The 26,547-nt window shown below is 40.1% G+C and overlaps 1 protein-coding gene across 5 annotated transcripts in view; it reads right to left on the bottom strand.

The window, feature by feature from the left end:
• Window positions 1–5,829: 5,829 nt before the first annotated feature.
• plppr5b (phospholipid phosphatase related 5b) overlaps window positions 5,830–26,547 on the bottom strand; it is a 70,808-nt gene continuing 50,090 nt past the window's right edge. For 2 of the 5 annotated variants that reach the window (XM_036585621.1, XM_036585639.1), the window contains 5 exons: window positions 26,179–26,429; window positions 20,400–20,576; window positions 11,645–11,779; window positions 11,329–11,459; window positions 5,830–8,172 (listed from right to left, as the gene is read on the bottom strand). In XM_036585621.1, the coding sequence (XP_036441514.1) occupies window positions 11,331–11,459; window positions 11,645–11,779; window positions 20,400–20,576; window positions 26,179–26,429 (692 nt within the window). In that variant the 3' untranslated portion in view covers window positions 5,830–8,172; window positions 11,329–11,330. Of the gene's footprint in view, window positions 8,173–8,630; window positions 8,680–11,143; window positions 11,460–11,644; window positions 11,780–20,399; window positions 20,577–26,178; window positions 26,430–26,547 lie in introns of those variants that run through there. The other 3 variants (XM_036585645.1, XM_036585653.1, XM_036585630.1) reach the window with 3 other exon arrangements.

The raw sequence follows: 26,547 nt of genomic DNA, 5'->3' as shown, positions 1-26,547 counted from the left end.
TATGAATCTCTGTAATTTTTGTGCTACCTTTTGTTCTATGAACGTTATATCTTTATAATATTAAAACGGGAGCAGAATCTCATCCCCACTACAATATAGTGATTCCCGCTCTCAACACACACCCACTGCCATCAAAAATAAAGCAGCTCCACAACGAAACATCAGGTCAACCCCTCAGAAAAAGGTTGAACTTAATGGGCTGAGCTGAACAGCCCTGGTGTCAGTTTTTATGGGGCTCTCCTCAAACTGGTGGTTCTTTTAGATCCACAGATTTGAAGGTTGCCTGTCTGTGGACTCAGTTCATTTATAGCTTCATTATCTCCTACATGTGCCTGAGATATTCTTGGCCTATGTTTCTGCATCAGGCAATGTGGGTGGGTTATCTCTAGGTGCACATTGTTTGATCAGTGCCCTCCTTAAAGGTGCACAATGCCCCTATACTTGCCTATAAGTCTTTATCCCTGGTCTTAAACCTTTTTATTCTTTTCTTATTTATTTATTTACAATTCTTTTTTATTTTAATCCTTTATCTTTATCTTCTGCGTACAGTCTCGCTGGGTATCTTGAAAGGTGCTTGTAAATAAAATTATTATTGTTATTATTATTATCATTATTTTTGTTATTATTATTACTTTTGTCTGGTCTACTGAGCCTTTGACGGGAGCAATCTTCAGGTGGAGTTCACTGCAAGCTGTTTTCTCAGCCCATTGCCAGTTACCTTAGCTGAACATACGGAAATGCTACATCCATGATCTCTGAGATCACTACGCTTGGGTTGGGGAGTGGACAGCTCTGATCTAACGCTATTGCCCAACTCAGATAAGACTAAGGTCTTATCTCTCAATCTGTGTGTCAGTGTATTGAGCTGGCTTCCTTTGCCAGCAAGCAATGTACTCATCGCTTCCTTGTCCAGTCAGGGCCTTGAGGCAGTATGTTGACTTAACTGTAGACTTTCATCTGACGGGACAGTAGGTTATCTGCTTTGGTAGGGACTTTAAAAAGGCTTTTTCACAATGGTGACAAAGGAGATGGGAGATACAGACGTACGTCCATCCAGCAGTCAAAGACGGGATCACTGTCTTAACACTCTGTGCAGAGCATATCCACATTCTGGGGTGGTTCTGAAGGTTGTTTCACTGATGGAGATCCATGTAGGGGCTACTTTGTCATGTATTGTGTATAGGGGCTATGTTCATGGAATCCATGAGTCTCCCATTTGAGCAAGATTTTAAATTTCTGTCTTATGCCACTCTGTGACCCAGCTGGGTTGAAAGAAGCATCCACAGTCCTTCAAACTGCCTCTGGAAGCCGTCCAGAATGCATGGGAAACATAGCTGTCATGCATATTTAGCTCTAAAAATGTTCCACACTAAGCTGCTTTCCAAGGCTTAAAATATCAACTTTTATCACATGAATTTTATGCAGTCTGAGATTATGCTTCTTAATTTGCAGGAGTCTTACATGGCATTTTCAAAGGGCCTAAAGCGCTCTAATGATGAATGTATTCAGAGCATGCTAATGTCTTTATGTATTTGTTGCTGATGTGTCAACAGAAAAGATGAAAAGAAAAACCTTTGCAGTGCCTGGGAGAGCTTCGATGCTGATAATGGCCTGAACGGTAAGCAATCAAACTCATTCAGCCCCTCATCAATTCATCTCGTAATAGTGAACATGCTAAAAGCAAAGCATCACGCCGCAATGAGCGCAAGTGAAAGGAGCAAAGTAAAATCAATGTGTTCAACGCATGATCCCAATGCCTCCTCAAAGTCGTGAACACATACTGAGTAGCACTTCCTCCATGCTACTCTCAAACATGGTTTAGTCCGAGTAGTGGGAGAGGAGATAACGGCGACATGGTCGGTTTTTATGCTGCACACAATGGTGTGCACCCCGTGTCTAATCACACCGTTCCTTTACCTGAATTCTGGGCTAGAATCAGGAGGTAGCCATTATGTGTGTGGCACATGCAGATGCGCTGCTGTGCTCAGCTTGATTCCCAGCGTGAGTAGAAATCAGTGTGCGCTGCGGATGGAGGTTGAGAGGCATGGCTCCCTGCCTGGCGTACCGTGTGCACAGGTTTCCAATCATGCTGAGATGCAAGGCAAGAGGCCTCATTTGCAAATGTTTGCTGGCTTTTTAAAATTGCTGCTATCCTGGCTGTGGTGCAGTGGTTACACTGAGGCTGGTAGTGAAGATCAAAGCGTGCAGCAGTGTGTACCTAGAGCATCATCGTAACTTGAGCATTAGTCATGTAGGACACATAACATTCACACAATCCCATATATGACAAGACATACTTTTTACTGCAGCTCTACAGGTTTAAATCTCATAGTTTTTGTGCTGTCTTTTATTCTTTGAATTTTACATCCCAACATCAACCTGTGTGAGCCTGGAAATTGTTAAATATGAGAGATAAAGCATGCCTTGGCATCAGTGACATTTGGGAGTAATGAGTGGTGTCCTGTCCCAGAGTGCCACAGAGGGCCAGTGTTGTGGAAGAGAGCCGAAGAGTAAGTCATCGATCAGAGCCAGGCTACGCCAGCTTTAGGTCTGACATTTATGGCTGGAGTCTGTGATTAATCATCAGCCTAACAAGGCTTGGGCCTCTCAGCATCCCTAATGTAGCCACTCTAAGACACACACATAACCCTAGAGAGTGAGCAGTGTTGAACACTTTGAATTGACAACGGTCCTGATTAACGAATACATGGTCATGTATTCCCAAGAAGATTTTTTGTTTCTTTAGACAGGAACGAGTAAGGTTGATAACTTGAGTAAGTTCAAGTAAGCCGAGAGACTTTTAATTGTTGCCAACAACAACTGAAGTAGCACTACTGCTCCCAAATTATACTTTTAATCAATTAATGTCTTGAATGTAAATGATTTAGTTTGGTGGCACTCTTCCCAGTAAAAACCCTCAGAGGTTCAATGAACTTAAAGTGCTTTGACAGACACCCCAAGTCAGGCTCCACAACAAGATTAAAGTAATTCCTTTCGCTGTCAGTAACCATGAACACTCTTTCATTTATTGCAGATGATAATACATTTTATGGATGCCAGAAGGCTAAACAGCAGGTTAAGCAGAAATGCAGATATTTGGACGAGAAGAACATTGTGTTGTCACATCATTTATTAAGTGAGCCCTGGTCCACTAGCTCAGAGGGGAGTGATGTGGCAGAAAAATTACCCCCAAGATGGGATGCATCTCAAGATAATACTCTCTCCACTAAATCTCCTGTGGCCCTCCCAGCAGAACCAAGTTCTTTGAACCAAAGCACACAAGACACTGACTGTTTCCCAACAAATAACAACAATACGTTCACTAACTTGATGATCCATAAACGGAAAATCATTAAAGGTCTCAGCCCAGTGCGTACAAGCAGCTTAGAACTGAAACAAACCCTGCCGCTGATACAATGGGCTCCTGCTACCTCTCATGTGCAGATGACCGAGGAGCCAGTGGCCTGGCGATGTAAAGGATTTGTTACAGTGAACCGTGAAGCAAGGCCTGCTCAACTACCACAAATCTGGAAAAGGGCACCTAGCAAGAAGCTGGAGTGGTGCCAAGGGAGCCTGGCCAGGTTGGCTCATCTGCGAGCTCAGTCACCCAACAATGCCCCGTCTGTGGCCAGAACCAGACCAGTGATCCGAAGAGCAGCCGGGCTAACTGTGGGTCATAGGAAGGTGCAGGTGCAGGACAGCCATGTGGAACAGAACTTCTGTCAGAAAGCAGACACTAAACATACAGGTCTGCCAAATGGCAGCGGGTCAGCCCCACTAGCGCAGACACATAAACAAGGCCTTTGGAGCGCAACCCAAACAGAGGCAAAACACAGCAGAGATCTGGGGCAACAAGATGGTGGTCATTTTCATGGGGAACAAGGAACCATTTCCACGGGCTGCTCGAATGTGAGCAGGTTGTCGGTAAGAAGCTGCTTGTTGCCATACTTCTACTGTCAAATCAAATGCTTTGAATGACCAGCCACTTTGTAATCTTAGCACTGTATGATTCAGTCTCTGTCACTACATGCTTCAGTTCAAAATGAAAATGACAAAAAGCCACTCCTTCAAACATATCTTTATGTGACACAATGGGGTTGCAAGTCATTGTTCTGCCCTGCAAACTGCTGATGGATTCTTCTGTAAAGGTATCGAACTGTTTCAGGGACGAGTGAAAATAGTTTTTGCACAAACATATACAGCCCCCACACGGTTTCATATGGAGCCATTGCTCAGAGGAGCATTTTCAGGTAGCTATTTTTAGATTGCAAGAAAGAGTGGCTCCCTTTTCCTTCGAAATATCTTACACTTCTAACAGACAATGTGTTTCTGTGACTCTGTAGATGCCTGTGGTAAATCGACAATTAGCATCCATGGCAACCAAGTGTGTGTTACAGTGTGAAACAATGCCATTCTTGAAAAGCCTGGCACACTAAATATGCACTGCACAATATGATTAGAATATTCAACAGATAAAGAGAGAAGAGATACACACCACACAAATAACTCCTCCGATGACAGTTTACTCATGGACTATGAGATTCTTGTGCTTGAAGAGCAACAGAATTTTTTTTTGCTTAAAAAAAAAGACAATATATACTGCACCGGTTTTCCAGTGTTTGGTGTGTCCACACTTTGCCTTTATTGCAGCTTCCATTTTTTTTGGGAGATTTTTTTTAATTTTTTCGAAGAGGGATATTTTTTTTCAACACCTCCAAAGTTCAGTCTTAGTCTTTGGTAGTATTTTCTGTTTCTCACAATCCAAGTAATCCCAAACACATATTGGAGCATTATTTTCTCTCAAAGATGGAAGCTCGAAGTACCGTTTATCTGATGTTGACAGTGTTGGTGGTCTACCAGATCTTGCTGTTGTTAGGAGTTTTTAGCTTTTTAGCTTTTATTCAGTTTTGGAAACTTGTCAATAAGTCAAACTGTTTTTTGACTTATTTTCCTTTGACTTTCCCCTTACTTATGCAAGTGGATTATCTTATGTCAGATCTCCTCTGAAATATATCCCTGTGCTTAATGACTGTTTTGACTGGAAATTAAATAAATGAAGGGTCTCCAACTTTTGCACAGTAGTGATTTAACTGGCTTAATTGATATTACGTTTCAGTGGGGATGAACTGGCTGGAAAAAGCAATATGAAGTTTGAAATGAAAAAAGTCAGTCTTCCATCACAGGGTGCACAGATGCATAATTAAGGCATAATTAAGGGAATCGTGAGCCCCTCATGCACTATTTTGTCTCTTGAATTCTGTAAACAACTGCCATATCGAAAGCTTGACAGTGACAGTTAAAAGTCAGCACATGGCAAACAGCTTTCAGTCCCAGTGACTTCACCTGAAGCAGGTGGCTTCATTTCTTCAGTAGAAGAGTTCTAGAAGTATGATTGGTGACTGTGATAAGGTAGGAGGATCTCTCTGCCAGACAACATGAGAAAAATGACTGGTTGTGGAACAGAAGCATCATGCTGAAGGGTGAGAGGTATTAGACTCAGCTCTAGGCTGCTGAATGACAGATACAGATCTGAGGTCACTGATCCACTTCATCTCCCCTGATTGCTTGCTTGTGTGTTTTGTTCATGTCAGGACACGCTATCTTTGCTGGGATACCGAGGGTACAGTGAGACCACCACCATTCCTCAGGATGTCACCTTATTTCACGTTCTCCAAGTTCTACAGAGCAAACCAGTCAATTTTCAACAGGTCAAGTTCCAGAGAAGCCTCAAGGCCCTTTAGAGTCTGAAGCCCTAAATCCATTCACTAAGGAATGTTTTATTTTCTAAACTCAGAACAGGTCATGGAGATGTTGCTGTGACACGCTCAAAGGAAACAAAGTCAGAGTATTATTTTTTTTATTCAAAGCCTTTAAATTTTATTTCCTCTACAGTGTAAAAGGTCATAATTTGATGAAAGTCTTTAAAGGACGCAGTGAGCTGGAATCATGTGAAACTTATAGGACCGACCTACAACATCCATACAAAACCAATAGCTACGCAGGTGGAAATGTCACAGGTGAACAACGTAGATAGAAATCAGCAATTAAAAAAGTTCAGTAGGTTGTAAAAATGAACCTTTTACAACCAAAAATTCTGTACAAACTATAAAACAAATAGGAAATAGAAGTTGCGAACACAAACAAATATGCAAAATATAGACACTATAAACAAATCAGTATTTCCAAATGAGAAAAGGAATCCAGCCATCCGGGTTTGAACAGCAATCCAATGAGTTATAACACAAGCAATTTTCTTCCTTTTTGAAATTTAAAGTAGCTTAATGATGAAGTACACATTGTACATGATGTACTTACTCTGTTTTTTTACAAACACATACGCACGCACGCACACACACACACACACACACACACACTGCACAAACATAAGAAAATAAACAGCAAGAAAACCTGACAAACTATACTGTATGTGCATGTTCACTCTTTGTACACATCTCATTACTTTTGTATAATACTGTTACAAGCACTGTAATACTTTTTATCCACATTTATCAGATTACTAATGAATCCTGATTATCACTATATGTATTTATTAAAGCAGCAGTTTTAATGGATGTTATTTCTCTCTTCAGCTGACTTTTTTTCGTCTTTTAAAGTGCTAGAATTCTAGTGTCGATTATACTGAACTTTGTGTGAAGTGCATCAGCAAGAATTATAAAAATATACCATATCATGGGACACAGCCAAATGGGTCCATGTCAATGGGTTCTTTGTCATTGATCCTCATGAAAGAGAAAGCTTCAGACGTTATTGCTCTTCTACGAATTGGTCACATCTGCAGGAAATTGCAAATACACATGGCAAATCATTCTTTTTAAGAAGAGAAGGTGTATATATTAGCACCTTAGAACTGCTAATCTTCCAAAGGGCTCTACATTGGGGCCAACAGACACGTAGAATACTCTATTGCAAACGAATGTGCTAATTCTGTTCTCAGGATTAGATTCATGTGATTAAGTTCTTTCATTATTTTCATTGCATCTGAGGTATCTCGGTTTGATTTTTGATGTTACAGATGAAGGGGGTCCTTTCTGCCATCGCTCCTGGCTTTACAGACATATCTGAATACAACACGCCGATTAACATGTTGGCCATTAGATTAACATGCATTTGAAATCAATAGAAAATGAGAATGAACAGTAAAAGACAGTCTAAAAATAACCTGGCAATCTCTGGGCCTGAGAGAATTTGAATTCGTTTTCAGCACAGTCGTCTTTGCCCAACTGACTGGTTCAAGTGACATATCGCTGCTATGAATGATTAAATCATTGTTCCAAATTGAACATTAGTTAGACTTCTATTTAGGAGAATTACCCAGAATGCCTCTGAGAGAGTGCTAGTGATTGTCTGCTCGGCTGATCCATTCTTCACGGACTGAGAGGGAGGACGATGCACAGCAGGGAAGGCTATGCTCATTTTGGGTGCCTTAAAGCTTCACTGTGGTCAGTTACGGTGCCTCAGCTTGAGCAGTGGTTCATACAGAATATCACCAATACAACTAATATTATAGTTATAGAAAAACTATACCATTTATACTAGAAGTTTCTTTAATGACTGTCAACTTGGGATTGCTCATAAATATTAATTGAAGTGCACTTCTAAAAACAAATGAAATGTTTTGATGACTTACATTTACTCATGGGCAAATCCAGTTTGATTTTCTTTAAATGAAAGCATTAAAAATTATGCCACAAACATATTATCATATATATGATACAGTGGGAAAACAAAGCAAGAAAATAGACTTATCTACAGCAACAGGTTCAGTTCACTTTGAATCTGAAACATGGTAAATTCCATCTGCCACCATAAAATAGGTTTCTTACACAGACACAGTCTCTCCAGTAACACACAGTGAATCTTCAGTTGACTTGAGCTCCAGTTGTGAGGGGCCAAGAACAAAACAGAAACTGGAGAGGGGGGTTGGCGCTTGTGCAAGCAGCAGCACACCGTTATTCCAAGATATGACCAACATTTTTTATACACACATACATAAGGGGAGAGTGATCCAAAACAACATCATAGAGGATATGACTGATGCGGTTAGCATTGCACCTTGACTATGATGACTGGACAGTAAAGAGCGTGGATGTCCAATGTGTCTGCCACACTGCCGACTCAAGGTCATGTGACTTCATCGAAGGCGATGTGATTCTGTGAGAGACAGAGAGACATATATAAGCATGCTTTGCAATATAAACACCATTCACCATGTTTTTACATTTTAAATAAGGGATCACGAGTCACACACCAAGCCTTTCCTCACAGGGTCTTTTCTTGGACCACAAAATGACCATGTTTACCCTTCATGCAGATACAGGCTACAACATGTCACTTTAGTAAAGTGTCAGGAAATGGTAATGCATTAGGACAGAACTCCTTACATTTCTTGGCTGGGATCTTACATCTATATCGGCTAACTTCGGGCAGCTTTCTGGAGCCGGTTTGGTGAAAGGAAGGGGAGGGGAATTTGTTTTGGGCAGCCATTCCAGCTTTGTGCCTTCAAAGCAGCCACATCTGCCACCCGGAGACTGATGCAGGTGTTGGGGAAGAGCACACTTTAAAGCAGGGGATGCATCCATGCAGCGCAGCCGCTATCGGCTTTGTGCTACCTTAATAATCTTGTTCAACTGCCATATAACCCCTGTCTGCAGGCCAAATCTGAAAGCAAAGGAGTCCCCATCAGATGCAGTCAATTGTACACAGACATGAGAAAAAGAGGATTTGTTAGTGCTTGGACGTTATTCCAGTACAACCTCCTGTGTTTCTAGCATTCTATTTTCTACACAAAAGAATAGAGGTGTCAAAAGGGTTCTTTGACGCGATACCTTGTACGAACCACTTTTGGTTCCCTAAAGAACTTTCATTGGATGATTCGTCAAAGGAAATAAGTGACCGTATGCTAGAGATGCAGCAGATCAAGGCTGTAGCCTCTTATGCACTTCGTCATATTCTTCACAACTGTCATATTTCATAAGCTACATTCAAAAAGTGTGTCATATGAGAGCTGTAACTGTCTTCTTTCCAGTCAAATAGATGGGTAATGTAATTTTAAACCCTTATAATAAAAGAAGCTGAACTCACAATTTTTTTTGTCTACTGAAAGTTGACCCATTTTTCCACAAATCGGCTATAAACTATAAACAGATGGTCTCTCTTCAGTGATATACTCTGTAAAAAATGATTTTTATAAAAAAATACAAAGAGCGTCTAAGATTTTTGGCTTTCAGCAGTAAATTGTATGCATATAGCAATATGTGTATGATCATAAAACACATTTTCTGTTAATTTGAGTTAATGCTATGACACCGTGTTGAGCTGCTAGTGAGCAATGAGGGGTGACAGGGGAGGAGTGAGAACTCCCTGCTGTGAAAATAACTCACACCTCTCCATACAGACAGCCGTGCTGAGATAAAATGGACAGCACAACTGCAGGTTTCTTGATATAAAAAATTTGTATGGAACTGCCATTTTTATATTTTTATATATATTTTATATATTATGTTGACTTGTTTGCTCACAACAGTTTGCTGCCAGTGTTGTAAATCATACACATTTCCACTGATACACATTCCATTCATTTTATTAAAGAAAAAAAAAGTACAGTTCAACTGAAGGCCCTCAAAAGCATGCAGAATTTTATAGCTACAATGAAAAAGCATTAATGAACCATCCATTGAAAGGTTCTTTATGCAGCAACCAAAAGCAGTTGTTCTATGGCATTGCGCCAGACCCTCCATTTTTAAGACTGTAGCCTTCAAATTACAGTTAGGAGGATTTGCTTTGATTTCTGCACTTACATGTACAGCATTAAACAAAGACTCTACTATCAGGTAAACACCAGCACATAAAGCTTTGCCTTCTGCAAACCTATTGCCTTGAGCTGTAGAATATAAACTGAGTGAGTTTTATAGTTAATCACATCTGAGAGAGCAGGGCTCTGGAATATGATGAGATTATCATCATAGGTCACATCTGCAGAATGTAATGTGACCCCAAAACAACACAGTGGTACAGAGTCTCGTCCTTTGACCGGACAAATTAAGTTCTGTTTTCAGTGATATTTGCTCTGAGCCAAAACATTTCTGCGTCAAAGAGAGGAAACGTAGCTCTGTTTTTTTTAAACTCTTTTCATGAGGAGCGCTTTCAAATGAATTATACGTTGTGACAGCAGCCTGATGTAGGGGACGTTTCTGTAGGCAGCAGAGTGGAATACAGCATGTCACTGTCCTCCTCTCACATACGCTATTCATCTATGTGTGCTTTGTCACCAAAGACAAATATCACTGATAAAGATCTCCTGCTTCCTCGAATCAGCAGCCTTGGGAGGACAAAGAAATAGGCCATTAGCATTTTTATTGGTGGAAATATCACTCTCGTCCTATAAAGATCACCCCATGCATTTCAACAAAACCAGCTGCAAACCCAACACCAAGCAGATCCCAGCTTGTTTTAGCCAAACAAGCAGACAAGTAAAGCATTTAATCTCACACAATAAACAAAACTAACATCACAGCAATCAGGGATTAAACTGCTAAATTGTTTGCTTGTGTGTTTGTTCATTTTGTAACTATTATAAATTACTTTTAAAGGCTTACTTATGGTGTAATTGCCCTCTAACTGGGAGCTCAATGGTAGGAGTGCAGCATGTGGTTTAATTAATAGCTGAATGTCTGGTCTAAATCATTACACTGCTCAGCTGTGGAGGGTAGCTGTAACTGAGGAGCTAAATACAGACAAAGTTGCCTAAGGAAGAGGAATATTTTGAAATGCATTTCATCAAGGTCTCCTTGGGCTTACTGGGGTGAATCACGAGTTTTGTAGATCTCCATCGGATGTGCAGTAGAAGACAATGTCTATTTTTAGACTTGCCTGTTCAGAGACACTAATACAAATGTTGAGCAGTTTAGAGACCTTCAGGGACTCAAGATTTTGAAACCAGCATGTGGACAAATCAGCCCTCATTAGCTCACCAGACCTTTTGGCTTGCATGATGATTTCAAACAAATTAGGCCAATCAAACCTGGTCTGTAGCCCCGCTAACGTACAAGAATAACAATATAATGCAAGTTCAAGGCAATTAATGCCAGCCTGATTGCTTCAAATTAAGGGAGGACAGTAGAAAACAAGCTTCAAAGGACAGGAACACTCAGCTAGCAGAGCCAAACACTCTGGATACAGGCTGATTATAAACAGGTAATTGGTTTGTTCGGAGCAAATGAATGCGATTGAGTTTTAACAGGGATTTAATGGCATGGCTGTGTACTCCAGAGGCTTGGCAGGCACTGCTCTTCACACAGGTGTTCATACGTTTATTGCCTTGTGCTCTGCAGGTGGCGGAAGCGGCTGCTTTTGCCTGCGATCCAGTCAAAGAAACCCAGGAGGCGTGCTTTCAGAGAGCGGGGCGCCACGTTTTCCTCTTCCTCTCTCAGCTCGGCCATCTGAAGCACGGCCGTATGTGCACACATACATACACAGACAAGTCAAGCAAACATTTATTGAGACAGTTCTAAGCGCATCTTAACCCATTCATGTTTTGACGTCGCACCAATAATCATAGTTCTACATTCCATGCTAAATAGAGTATGACTGTTGGTAGAACTATTTAAACACAGCTATGCTCTACCTGAGATGCGATGTATTTCTCCAGGGGGCTTTCCACTCTAGGCATGCTCATCATAGGCGCACTGCTCATGCTCTCCTGCTGGGGGTCTTCACTCAACAGAAGCTTGCCTTTGAAGTTATGGACCACGCACACAACCTGAAACACAGCGGAAAACAACAGTTATGTTATTTGTTTTGTGGCTAGTTTTCTTAAGTGTCTACACTAAGGAGGGAAATGACAGCAGGTAATGCATCATACACTTTAGAGCTGGTGGGGGACCATATATAAACCTCTGAATACAGTACTGAGGGCCGAAATGAACATCTTCATGGGAAACACTGCAAAGTAAAGGTTGCACCACCGATGTGCTTCAGACACTACAATAGAGCAGATATAAAAAGAGGCTGATGCAATGTACTGTCTAACCTCATATACAGCGTGGGGGAGAGAAAATCTTAGGCTATATCACTCTAAAAATAAGACTGAAATGAGGGTCATTTTTCAAGCAGCCTTGTCAAATCCTCATTCCAGTGGTCTCATACAGAGAGACGCCAAGCTCATTGCATTCTGTCTCACTGCACACAATGCTTTACATAAGCCTAACTTATCCATCCTGGCTTATCCAGTTTGCCAGCCCTGGCACAAAACATTACAGTGGAAATGTGTGGCATATTTTTAATAAATGTATTTTTGTTTGTTTATCCCAATTTTGTTGTATTTATTTAATTGTATTCCCAATGTTGAAGGTCAAAGCCCTTTTTACACAGTAACTCGGATGAAAATAAGGCCCGACACAACATCTTTGTGAGTTGCTCACTCTTTCTTGAAACACTGTGGCAAAAGAAACTTTTGCCCTTAAATCCCAATTAAAATGTGACCTATTGTGTTCTCTCTGACATCTGGCCACGCAAGGCAAATAGACCTGGGTCCTGAGGCGGCAGACATTTGGGTATGTTTTACATAGTTACAAAGGGTACATTATTTTTTCCTGTTTGTATGTATGTTTGCCATGTGTCTGTAAGTTACAGATATCATGCCTCATCAACCATCTGTTCTTAAGAAGATATTTCTTCTTAAAACAAGGTTATGCAGTTTTCAAGAAGACTCTTACATTCAGCATAATATAAGAGTTTAGTTATGTGGGCTTTGAGTGAGAAGTGAGGCTGGATTTGGTCAATATAATTTTTTTATTTTCTTTGCCATCCAAGTTACTAATAAAGGTCCTTGCCAAAGTTCAAGGCCATCAGCATGTTTCTGTACAGCTTTTTAAATGTCCAAATTTCACATTCATAACGAACCACAGAAATGAGACACATCATTACATTTGAAGATCTTTTTAAGCTCTTTCATACTTGTTCTGAGTGCCATGCCAGTGTCCTTGTTGTATTTCTTTACTGCTGGATCTTTTGTTGTTAACAACTGATCCAAGTAGTAAAAAGCGTACACCACTTCTACATTCATTCTTCATTCATTAGTGAAAGTTCCGTATGTTTCTTCCACCAATCTTGAATCATCAATCATTTACCTCCAGTCCTGCTTCTCTTATTAAATGTTCAGTGCATAGGATGAACAAACAAGGTGATGGCATGCAGCCTTGTTTAATTCCTTTACCGAAGTTTGTCCATCTTCTGTCAGGACTGTGGCTTGTTGATCAGAGGTTCCTCATTAGGACAGTGAGATGCTCTGAGATACCTATTTTCCTGAGGACATTCCATAATTTTACATGGTCGACAGAGCTGAAGGCTTTCCTGTACACCATGAGCTAGTGTAAGAGCAGCATATTTGTTTTTTTAACATTAATACTTTTTTATACATGTAACCTACACATCTCCGCTAGAAATGAAAACAAACTTTATTTGCAGCACTTCATCAACAATTCAGTCAAAAGCAGAATGAGTACAAACATTAGAACTAAACCCTTGCATGGGATTAATTGTAACAGATGAAGGGGCTAGTGGTAACAGTTGCTTAAATGTCTTGTAAATTGATGCAAAACACAATGAATTCAATGCATTCAATGTTATTTGAACCAGATGAGCTTTCCAAACTAATTATAATAATATATAGAAATAATATAGGTGTAAATTCTGTAGCTTAACACAGAACTTAGTAACCAAAAAAAACAAGAACAAAAATAAAACTTTATATGAAAGAAGTACTTTTATGGTATAAAAACTTTTTTTTCAAGGTGAATCTTGAGAAATATCTGTCAGATTGCGGTAAAAATTCACAGATGACACTGCTATAATAATATAAGAACATAACTACAAGCCTGCTTTTCTTGAACCTGTTTGACTACTTAAAATATCCATGTTACATTTTACCCTGCATTAGTCTGTACCTCACTCTCCCCTACGTGCCCTGTGTAAAAGTAAATTCAGAAATATTGATACACTCACAACTGCACTGCCAAGAATTTACTTATATATATTAACATATCAATATTTTTTGGTACAGTCTTAATGACAAACTTGAACCTGAACATCTCGACACTGCTCTGTTTTTAGTCAGTGCATCCTTGAGGGAAAGTCTCTCTCAAAGAGGCATTAACACTTTAAGAGAAGGGATCTTATCTATGCACTATATGAGGCAAAACTCTTATGAGCATTTGGGCCTCTTATATGACGTTTTAATATTCTACCATTCGTTAGCAAACAGAATGCTGTCCGGCTGTATTAACTAGAATTCATGAATATTTGAGGCCTTAGTTCCTTTGCATTAGTTAACTGCAGCACCCTTCCATATCTCACTAAACACAACACTTCCCCTTCATCCAATGCTCACTTCCACCCTGACCTACTAAAGATGCGTAATGCCATGCTTATTGCAAGCAATACATTATCTGACTTGTGTGCATAAGCTGTTGATAATTAATGCCATGAAATGCATTCCTACAAGGAAACTGGTGCAAAGTGGGTCACAGTGGCTCATGGTTTGCTCATACATCATCCATGCAGCTCTCGTTACTTAGACAAAACAAAATATAACATGCATCATTGCACTAAAATAGTCCAATGATTACTGTAATAGCTTCTCATCATTTGTAGATGAGAACACAACTCTTCATACAGAGGAATGCTTAGTTGTTGTAGTATGCCATAGTAATCATAGCAACAGCAGCAGTAATCCATACTAGTTAAAGGTGAAGGCTATACATTGTAGTCGGAAGGGACAGCGGCAACGTAGTAAAACATAATGCAGAGCATTGAAACAGTGGAGTTTGTGGTGTTGCCAGGATTTCAGATCACTAGAAAGCACTGCAGCTACATTACACATCATCTTGTTTTTTTTGTTTTTTTCACAAGGACTACAGCTATGATGAAGGTTTAATGAGATATTTATGCTTTTACATCACATTCGCTTGGACAGAGCAGAAAGAAAGGCTCTGACACTCTCTGATCACTGCTGACACACCCTGGTCTCTGACAAACTAATTGCTGAAGTCAATCAAATATTAATTGAAGGCTTCTGTGATTGGCAGGTCATTAAAACAGATATCAATGTCTTTCTTGGGCCGTTCAATATTCTTTTTGCCCATGATGGGATGAGATGTATTCAGAGAGGAATTATGTAATTTCATATATTCCAGTTCTTAATAACGTCATGAGAGGTAAAAAATCATTTCGCAAGGAACAGTGAAAGGGACATGAGAAAGATTTATATAATCTACCATCCAAATGATACCAATTTGAAACTTCAGCTCCCTGAAGGCTGTGCAGTAAATTGATGGGTGCCAGGGTGACTAAGCAGCTCCTCCGTACTGTCACAGTGTATATCAGCCCTCTAGTTCTCTTGGCTCTCAGACTTCTTCACAGCCTGTTCTCTTCATCTCTGTATCTCGCTGGACTAAGTCTCTTTTATTCACCAACAGGCCTTATCGAGTGAAGTCACTCAAATGGAAATGCACACAGTGTGAACTTCAATATCACACACACACACACACACACACACACAATTCCTACAATATAAACACTTATTCACAGCTATGCGGCAATACACGACCTTATCACATTCCTTCACCTGGTCGGCATGAAATGCAAATTCCTAGGGAAAATATGGGCAATCATTCAGACCTAATAACAGCTGTTCAATCTGAAATTGTAAAAAGGTGCTTCCACACAGCATTTAAATGCTCTCAGAGCTAGCCGTTCCATTGTGGCAAACTGACCAAATCAACAGCTAATGTAAACCCTCACATTCCCCTGCTGCTGCTGCTGCTGTCCTCTTCTGTCAACATGGTATATACAGCCTACAGCAACAGAACACACCAGGCTTCTCTCTACTCCCTCAGTGTGAGATGTCTCATGAATGGGGGTCATACATTTCAGATGCTGTATATAGCCCATGTGAAGATAAGTATGCTAGCCCTTCTTCTTTAGAGAAGACAGGTTTGTTTCAACTATAAAGGCTTAACACTCATGATTTGCCATTTTGCCAGCAATAACAACGGCATGGTGCAGTTTGATATTTCTCATTTGTAGTTCATTAAAACAAGCACAGAAATTTAACATACAGGTTCTAAAATGGCGAAAAATTCAAACTGACTGGGGTGTTGGTACCAGATGGGTGGTCTGAGTATTTCTGTAACTACGATTTCCTGTGATTTTCATGCACAGCAGTTTCTAATGTTTACACAGAATGGTGCAAAAAACAAAAAAACAAAGTGAGCAGCAAAAGTGTGGGCTGAAATGTGTTGTTAATAAAACAGGTCAGAGGATAATGGCCAGGCTTGTTCGAGCTGACAGGATGGCTATAGAAACTTGAATAATCATTCTTCACAACAGTGATAATGAGAAAAGCATCTCTGAATGCATGAAATGTCAGACCTTGAGGCGGATGGGCTACAACAGCAGAAGACCACATCTGGTTCCAGTCCTGTCAGCCAAGATCAGTAATCTGAGGCTACAGTAAAAAAAGATGGGAAAAACATTGACTGGTCTGATGAATCTTGATTTCTTCTCTTTCATGCAGAGAGTACTGCCAGAATTTGGCATAAACATCATGGACCCAACTTGCCTTATGTCAACAGTTTAAGCTTTTGGTGGCAGTGTAATAGTGTGGGGAATGTTTTCTTGGCACACATTGACCCCCTAATACCACCTGAGCATCATTCGATTGCCACAGCCTATATGAGTATTGTGTATCCCTTCATAGCCACAATTTGTTCATCTTCTAATGGCTACTTCCAGCATGATAATGCACCTTGTCACAAAGCACAAGTTATCTCAAACTAGTTCCATAAACATGACAATGAATTTAGTGGACTTCCCAGTCATCAGATCAGAATCCAACAGAGGGATGTGGTAAACCAGGAGATTAGCAGAACAACCGCTGAGTGTATCATAATATCAATTTGATTAAAAGTTCTTGTTGTTAGTTCTTGTCTAATTACATTTAAATAGTAAAGCAAAAAGCCAATTATAACTCTCAAATTCAAAGGATTAACCCACTGTGGGCTACTCTCTAAGCACAGACCTTCGTCTCTGCTTAGAGAATGCCTTGGTTCTTTTTTGCAATTCAGTTATAAAAGGTCACTAGGGGACACGATGCCCACAGCAAGTGTCACCGCGGTGCCCTGCTGCTCACAGGCTCCATGCAAGGAATGAGACGCAGGCAGGGAGAACGCTGTCATGGCTGCTACTGTATTTATCTCCTCTACCACAATGCCATTTGCAGTAAAGCTCCGTGAGCTCTCAGAGAGCTTTTACTGGCTGGTTTCTGCACAATAACACATCCAGAGCCGGCTGCTGGAATGAGGAGGTAAATCCATCTCCCTGTGCACGCTAGCTCCAAACAGCACAAGCGGATTTAGGAGGGAGCTGGGATATTTGTAGGAGAAAAAAGGACTCTTGGGCACGAAAGGGGAGTGCTTGGCTTTGTGAGCAGTGGGGCAGTGCCTCCCTACCTCTGCATCACTGCCTCACAGAGGTGGGTAGAGTACTGGTACTTCAATAAAATAATGACTCCAGTAAAATAAAAAATAGTCTTGCAAAAATCAAGTTGAAGAGCAAAAAAGTAGCAGATAAAAAAACTACTTAAGTTACTTCTGAGTTACTTATTGGATTGCAGTATCTATCTATCCATCCCTCCATCCATCCATCCATCCCTCCATCTATGTGATGTTAACAATTTATTCATTAACTGTTAACTGACAAATACATAAAAGTTTGACCAATACGTTCAGTTAAAATGCTGATTTAATTTCCCATTAACAGATATTTGAATAGGTGGGTTTTTCATTCAACTTAAAAATCATTTTAAATTGTACATATGAGGGCACAAGAGTGCAACTTCTTCTTTTTTGTTGTTTACTGTAGTCTGCTGCTGGAGTGGATAGAGTTCACTCCTTGACTCCACTTAACTTTAACCGGTGGTACCAGAGCCATTGATACAGGGATATAGCAGAGATTAGGGTGCTTTCACACCCACCTTGTTTGGTCTGGATCTTTGGCCTTTTTAGTTTGGTCCCAAACAAAATAGCAGGTGTGAAAGGTGCCACAGTGGGTAGCGCTGTCGCCTCACAGCAAGAAGTGCCTGGGTTCGATTCCTGGCCGGGCGGCCAGGGTCCTTTCTGTGTGGAACTTGCATGTTCTCCCCGTCTCTGTGCGAGTTTCCTCTGGGTGCTCCAGTTTCCTTCCACAGTCCAAAGACATGCGGATAGGCAAACTGGACAATTGGAATTGGGCTAAATTGCTCCTAGGTGTGAGTGTTTGTGTGTGTCAATGTATGTTTGTTTGTCTGCCCTGCGATGGACTGTCCAGGGTGTATCCTGCCTTCTGCACAATGACTGCTGGGATAGGCTCTAGCTCTTCCTGTGACCCAGAAGGATAAGTGGCTTAGAAAGTGTGTGTGGTCCAACAAAAAAAGTCAACTTGAAAAAGTGCAAAAGCAAAAATGCTGAAACATACGTAATTTTCTGAGAGGATGAGGACATTCAGTTTTCTCCATTTTAATGGAGAAGCCACTTGCGGAACTGACGACACGCCGACGTCAGACACATGCTCCTCTACAAACCAATCAATGTCATGTAGCCCACGTAGGTGACGACAGCATGTAGGTATGTCATGCAAAGTTCTTTAGTGTGCTAGCTAAATTGAAATGTGAAACCAAATCTAATCGGATCAAATGTATACAACATCCTAAATGTACAGAACTATTGCAACTAAGATATTTAGCCACATGATGCAGTGCTAAGGTAGGCTACAACTATTTTCTAAACACCATGTGGTTCCTGTTATATGCCTCAGGTTATAACCTACAAATGTATTTGTTAATTATGTAGTTAGTCCCATGACAAAAACCTTAAATCCTGCGAACTACCAACTTCAAGGTGATTGTTGTTTAAACTATGCATACGAACTTTAAGCCAGCTGCCATACATGTTAGTGTTAACTTGGGCTAATAATATATAATAAATGTAGGTAAGTAAACTACATTATTCTTCTGTCATTTCTGTTACGTTGGGCTGCATTTTTTTTCATTCAATGAAGATTAAAGCCTTGTTCATATAAAATGCAGTGTGAATTTCAGTCTGTCAGATAATGATTTATGACTAATAACAGGCAGATATGGGTCAACAGAATTTGCATCCCTAACAGGAGCTAAAATTTGTTAGGCTCTGTTCTTCTCTTTTTGAGGTCATTTTGGTATAAAAAGACCAAAGGAAAAGTAGTGGGTGCTGTTACCAACAACACAATGAAATTAAACAAAAAAAGTGTTATATATGATAACTATACATGTTTTTATCATACCTCTAATCAACACAGTTATGTAGTGTCCAGCCTTTCATGCAGCTGAAAGTCTGAAATATAATGTACTGTTGAAAGGTTTGGAATCACTTTAAGTAATTTTGGAATAATAATAATTGTTATTCATATTTTTAATAATAACATCTACAGTGTAGACTAAAATATTATACACAAAACACCAAATTGTATTCAATATTAGTCAAAGTCATTCCCACAGTAACTTTACAAAAATCTCGTCAAGATCTCTACCTCATGATTGGATCACCACTTTTCAAATACATTATTATATTTATCATACAGCATTCAGAATGATCATTTTATTGTGCCATTTCTATACTTGTGTCATTTCAATGACCAACTGTTGCTAAGTAACAACAATGGTTTCATTACACTAAGCTGCAGCAATCTCTATTTTGGTAGAAGAAGTTGCTAAGATTAGAAAAAATAACATCCAGTGCTTCTTTGCTTTACTTTTTCCTGCACTCTGCAAAACAGCTACATAAAAGCAATGGAACAGTCATGGTTATCAAGAATAAAGTCACAGATGTGATGTTATTTGCGATAACATCTCCTCTCATGTACTATTGCCTAAAACATCAGTGCCATCCAGCACAGACTCCAACCTACTGGCTATAATCTCTGGTGCTGTCAGTAGAGACAAGTGGAAGAGTCAAGCAGAGCCTTGCATCACTTACAATAAGCTCACTATGCTTTGTATACATAAAAGGCACAGGCAATATCACTTGCAGCAGGGCTAAATTATTGTTTGATTCTATGAGAAGAGAACACAGTATGGTTACTAGGAGTAAAGGCGTGTAGAGTGCCAGATCACAGCATGGTGGCGTACCTGTTTTCTGCGCTAGATGTGTAATTTGCTCATCACTCCCTTCAGGCAGTTTTGTGATTGACACTTTCATAATGACTGTCGACTTATGCTAGTCAACAGCCAATCACAGCGTACAGCCCACTGGAATCGCCCATTACACAAAGAGCATGAAATGACCATAGCACAGATAAATGCTTCTTACCAGAAAGGTGGCTATGGCCACTCCAATGATAAAGCCGGCGATTACATCCGACCAGTGGTTGCGGTACTCCGCCACCCTGTTGATGCCCGTGAGGAAGGCCAGGCACATCAGGCCGAGCGACATGACCGGCTTGGCCAGCCTGGTTCCTTTGGCTTTCACAGTGCACGTGATGTACATCTGGAACGAGAGGAAAAGAAAAGTGATCTGTGTTCATGTCATCTCCATCAGATAAAAACATTCCACTTCTCTTGTGGATAATCAATTACAGTGTAGAGTGTTAACCTGGATTACTGCAGCTTTAGTGCTCCTGAGGGAGGAAAACTGTGCCGTATCAGCGAGAGGGAGCAGAGCAACAAGACGGCCGTGAGCGAAGCTACAAGCACACTGGGGCTGCTCATGCTTCGCTGTCACCGCTGACAATATGCATTAGAAAAAGCTCTAATCCAGCTAAGCCTATAAATGCCAGGCAGTATATGAGGAATCACATGAGGGTGTAGGGCAATATGCATGCCAAATAAAAGCAGGTCATGGGGTGTAGTTTTTGTATATTTTCAGGGCAATATGTTTACATGATTCAGATGTATTGAATGACTGCAAATGAATAAAATGTGTTACATGAAGATAATTTTGTTGATGCGACATATTTTATTTGTGTGTAACCACTTGACATATTTGAATCATGAACAGTTTTTTGTGTACTAAGTCACTACCAAAAAAATCGTCTTAACAAGGTAAGGGTCTTTTTTACAGTGTTTATTAAAAGTTTTTTTTTCCCCAACAGGTCAAAATACACATGCAGTACTGTGCAAATGTCACAGAATGCGCGTCCTGTACCATTCGGTACAAGTTTTTCCAAGAAATATTTCTAATCAGATTAGATGTAAGATAATTCACTTACATAAGAAAGGAAAAGGTCAGGAAAGGAAAATAAGTGGGAAAAAGTCTCCAAAACTGGAGTTCAATTCAATTGATTAAAATATACAGAGGAAATGGGACCCCTAACAACCATGCAAGACTTAGTAGACCGCTAAACTGTTTAAGAGAGAGGACAAAATCAAGCTCCACTCTTGCTTCAGATCTGAAAAAATACACAGATATTTCAGTCCATCCTTCCACTGTGAGAAGACAACTCAACACTATGAATCTAAAAGAATGTGCAGCTGTCAAGAAACTGTTACTGAGAAAAGAAAGAAAACTTGCACTGTAACACAGGAACAGGCCATCTGAGATGTGGAGTAAAGTTTTATACTGATAAGTCTAAATTTGTAATTGTGATTACTTCGATTGTGAGCAGCAGAAAATGCAACTTATGAGACAGAACTGTGGAGGTCTGGAAAAATATCTCTGCAAAGGTCCTTGAAAAACAAGATTCCCAAAAAGAATAGAAGCTGTAATAAAGGCAAAGAAATGAAACTAAAAGTGAAAGTTTTTATATTATATTTAGATGTCCAAGTATGTGTGTGTGTGTGTCTGTGGGCATGTGTGCATGTGTATGGCCCGAAGGAGGTGAGTGCAGTGTGCAGCTGCCTAACAGTCTTAGCTAAATCAGGCAGGCTGAGGAAGCGGCAGACAAACTGCCTGAAGCAGGCCTGTTTATGTGCCAGCTGACCCGCCCTAAAAAGAGAGAACCGAGGCTCCAACACTTTGACAAAACTTAACTTCTGACGTTTTCACATTCTAAGAGCAAGGCTATGCTGAAGGTCGTAGGTAATCACCAATCACTCCTGAGGACACAAGCAACAAAGGCAGTAATTGTAATCCTGGGGGTGTCTGAGCCATCATCCGGCACCATCTCCCTTGCTTGTTTAACTACTTGTTTGGGACTCAAAGGTCAGCAGGCTGTGACGCAGTTTCATAGAATCTCCAGGGGCAAGAGAGGGGTGTATGGTTTTATTGTGTCCTCCAGGCTTGATATATACGTGTTTGTGTGTGTGTGTGCGTGTGTGTGTGGTGAGTGTTGAGACAGAGCAGATCTGTGTGTTTGAGGGACAGGGCAGTTAGAATTCTCTTCTATCTCTCAATAAAATATACATTATTGTTCACTGTGCACTACAAAAAGGACTCAAAAAGGTTTGTTTGATGTGTGTTAATCTAAAAGAACCTGCACAACCGTTACATATACATTTTCTGAAAGTGATGACCAACATTTAAATGAACATTGTCATTTTTCAACCTGCATCTACCACATCTGTATCATACTATTGATTCCCACACACAATTTTTTATGTGTTTTACTGAAAACCAGAAAATGTATTTACTCTAAACACTTTTAATAGCAGCCCTGGCCGAGCCCCTGAATTCCATTAATAATTGTTTGATACGTGAATATATGATTTTAAAGCTACAGCATTTACACTCTAGCAATACAGGACACAGGATGAGAAAGACATGAGAGAATGTCTTACCAAACCTGTTCATAACTTTTGAACACAGCAGCAACAAAGTAAAAAGCAATTCAGGTTACATTTGTTTTACCTAATGTTTTTTTGGTATCTATCCATGATCAGCGATAAACTCCACTCACTCTTCTACACTGGTAACATATCACGAATTCTTCCCTCTGTAAAACTAGTCTCATCTCTAAAAGAACAAATTATATATATTTATACATTCATTTACAAAAGAATGAGGAGTTTATGATAGTCTTTGGCAAAAATACAGTACTATGCAAATGTCTTTGTCTTTAAAACAATTTATCTAAGCAGTGTGTGTGTTTGTGCTTACACAAAAACACCATATAACATTAGAATAAATACAAACACAAAAGCACTAAAGTGTTACAAGAATTAAGGCCTGTCATGATCTTGAAAATGAGTGAACAATTAATTGCCGTACAAATAACTGTGATTAACTGCGATGTATTCATCTATTAAAGCACAAACTAGAGCAGCCAAACTGGATGATAAGTTATCTTACTTCTTAGATATCAATAGTAGCTCCAAACTGACCACATACATAGCTCAAGCTCAAATAACCAAACATTACTCAATGTCACTCTCTAAACATTTTAGTACCAATCACCCACAACGCATTTTAATAAATGATTTTGTTTTCATTTATATACATTCTATTCACCTCAACCCAACTGATGAAAATGTGCCCGGTTTACATTCTGTTTGCTGCAATGTAAACACAGAATTGTAAAAAAGGATTTGATATTTGAGCTGATTAGAAGGACACAAGTTTGGTTCCAGAATTCCCAGCCATCATACAGATCTGTTTCATCACAAGCACACCTGATTATCTTACTGAGGCTTTTATTGAGCCAAACCAGGTATTGGATGATAACTACACATAGCACAGTGCTGCCACCAGGAGAGGTTTGGAAGTGGTTAAGTGAACATACTAACATACATAAAATCACTACCTTTTGTATTAATGTTATTTGTGTTTATTCTAATATTAGGTATGTTTTATCACAGAATTCAGCAGCATCCAATTAGCCTATCATAAACATAATTTTTCAGCAAATGCATCAAAATCACTGTCCATGGCAAGTGACTGTACTATGGACCATACTCCTTCAACCTGATTCTTTTTCCCTCTGTAATATTCTTTCCTGTACTACAACCTTCAGAACTGCCTGGCCCTGGTCTTCTGACACATTAACCTTAGCATCTGAAACAGTGCTCACGTTTAGCTCAGGCCTGAGTCACCCATCCCCTGGAGCTCCATCAAATATCATGTCGTCTCTGTGTGCAGCAAAATTTTGCCTTTCAGGTCAAGGGCAGTGCTTGTGGCCATACTGAAGGCTGGAGCGTGTAAACTGTCAGAAATATCAATTTTACACACTACTGCACACCAGCACTCCCTCACCCATAGAGGACCTTCCTTTCTGTCAGGTCAGTCTGCCAAAGGCTGCTATATCAGCTTGATTTACATCACATAATGGCTTAGAAGAATATTTTTCAATTCACTCTTTTAAGAATTCTGAAATGGACATATGGGCTTAACAGAACACTTACTCTATCACTTGATCAATGATTTTCTTCTGAATGTTGTTGCCTTGAAATATCATTAATTCAATTTAAAACTCACCTCAACATCCTGAAATTTTTGCATTTTACAAAGGATTTTTGTATGTCATATTTGTATCTCATAATGTATTTCCTATGGTGTGCTATTTTTGGCTTAATCTAGTACATACAACATGGAGCAATATTTCTGCCAAACACCTTGAAATGCACATACATGTGAATGTATCATATGAATCACATACGTCTGTGGCTAATTTGTGCCTCTGGGGACATTAACAGGACAGAATATGTGTGCTGATACTCCCAAGCACCACATCACCACATGTATTTTCAGAAGGGCTCTTGATCCAACTATCAGCCTCTTAATGACCGTTTCTAATATTCTAAAAAGCCCATTTTCGCAGACACCAGCAGAAAACAATGCCTGACCTACATAAAGCCTGATGTGCTCGACTGATAGGATGAAATAGTCCAAGCAAAGAGGTCTCCTGGGGACCAAGACAGAACTTTTGCATTCTAAGCCCTCTAGACACAGAATAAAAATCCTTAAAGACTCAAAATCCCAACTTGTCTTCTTCTCTTTTTACATGCTAAGCTTCTGGTACATTAGGATTCTTTCTGATGGCAAGCCATCAGCTCTCATCCCCCCAGTTCTGGTCTAGTGTAAAGAGGCCCAGAGTGAAATGTCCTCTTTCACACCTGGAGCTGCATCAGAAAAAAGACTGGACTGAAATGAAACAGATGCTCATTAACTACCGATTTTGGATCCTCTCTCTCTTTTGCTTTTCATTCATGAGCACAGAGTGTCTCTAATCATACCTTTTCATTAAGCACAGTTGGAATGTGAATTGAGAAATAAAACAGGGCCATGAGTGTAGTTATTTTCCAAAGCCACAGGAGGAGTGGGAGAGAGATTGAAATGGGAAGGTCGGTTACAGCCTGATAGGGCCATATCTCATCTATCACAACTGCAGGGGAAGACACTTGACTCATCTTTATCAGAAGAACAATTCACAAAACAATTAAATCTATTTCAATCTTTATTGGGTCCTAGGTTTGAAAGTAAGCTAAAAGCATTTCGACAGTTGTGTTACGTGAACACATTAAGCATAGCCTTTGAAAATAAGCAGGCTAGTCTTAAAGCTATATTTTCCTTCTGCATCAGCAATACATCAAATCGACAGATTGCATAGGCAGTTATGGCCAGAATAAGAGTTCTCATTTTCTGTTGGCACTCATTAAAGGAAAAAAAAAAACAGAGCAAACACAGCCATCATCGCGGCATATTGCACTGTGCTTTCCAAGTCCGTGTTTTTTCGGGCTGATGAACAGAATGCAAATTCACCTCCTGCAACTGCACATCTGCATTTCAAAAGCAACCAAGGGTGATGTCATCTTGTCTGCTTGCATGGCAGATTAGAGTGTTCCATGAAGACTGCTCTAAAACAATGATATATACTGTCTTTCTTTATTCTTTGTCTATGACAATGCTCAGCAGGAAAGCAGCAAAGTGAAGGAAAAGTGAGCTACCGCTTAATTGTTAAAATGTAGAATGTAGCCACCACTTGAGTTCTTCCGCACCTAAAAGCGCTACTTTTGTCTGGACGGCCTTCCAGCTCCAAACACAGACACCTCAGAAGCATGAAGAGCAGTTAAGGATATGAAGAATATCCTTGTTTTTAAAACATAATCATCAAAAGTAATTACTTTCTTCCAGACGCATGACTAATTTTCAGAAGGATGCAGGAAGGAGAAGAGATGGAGCTTGCAGTAGTGCTTGTAGTAGTTAATAAGCTACTTACGGCCAGATAGAGCGCAGCGTAGACGCTGAGGGCTGCTTCTTTGGAGGGGAAGGTTTTGCGGGCGCGCAGGATGTCCTCCTCGTTCCCAGTGCAGGCCTCCTGATGGCTGATGTAGCGCAGGGCCTGCTGGCAGCCCAGCGCTGTGTAGTTAGGCTTACATACCGTCAGGAAGTGAGGAGCAAGGTTCCCTGTTACCACCTGACCCGCATTCACAAAGATGTCTGTGGTGAAGAGACCGAACATGTACACACCTGTAGGAACAACAGTAAGAAAGAATAAACTCCTTTTAGAGAGAAACATTCAGATCACTGCAGTCCACATCATTGCATACTACTCTGATAATGTAGAGTCTTCCTGCAAGCTCCCTAG

Source organism: Colossoma macropomum, unplaced genomic scaffold, assembly GCF_904425465.1.
Source record: "Colossoma macropomum unplaced genomic scaffold, Colossoma_macropomum, whole genome shotgun sequence".
In the NCBI taxonomy this organism is placed as follows: Eukaryota; Metazoa; Chordata; class Actinopteri; order Characiformes; family Serrasalmidae; genus Colossoma; species Colossoma macropomum.
This window is presented reverse-complemented; position numbering and strand designations above follow the sequence as displayed.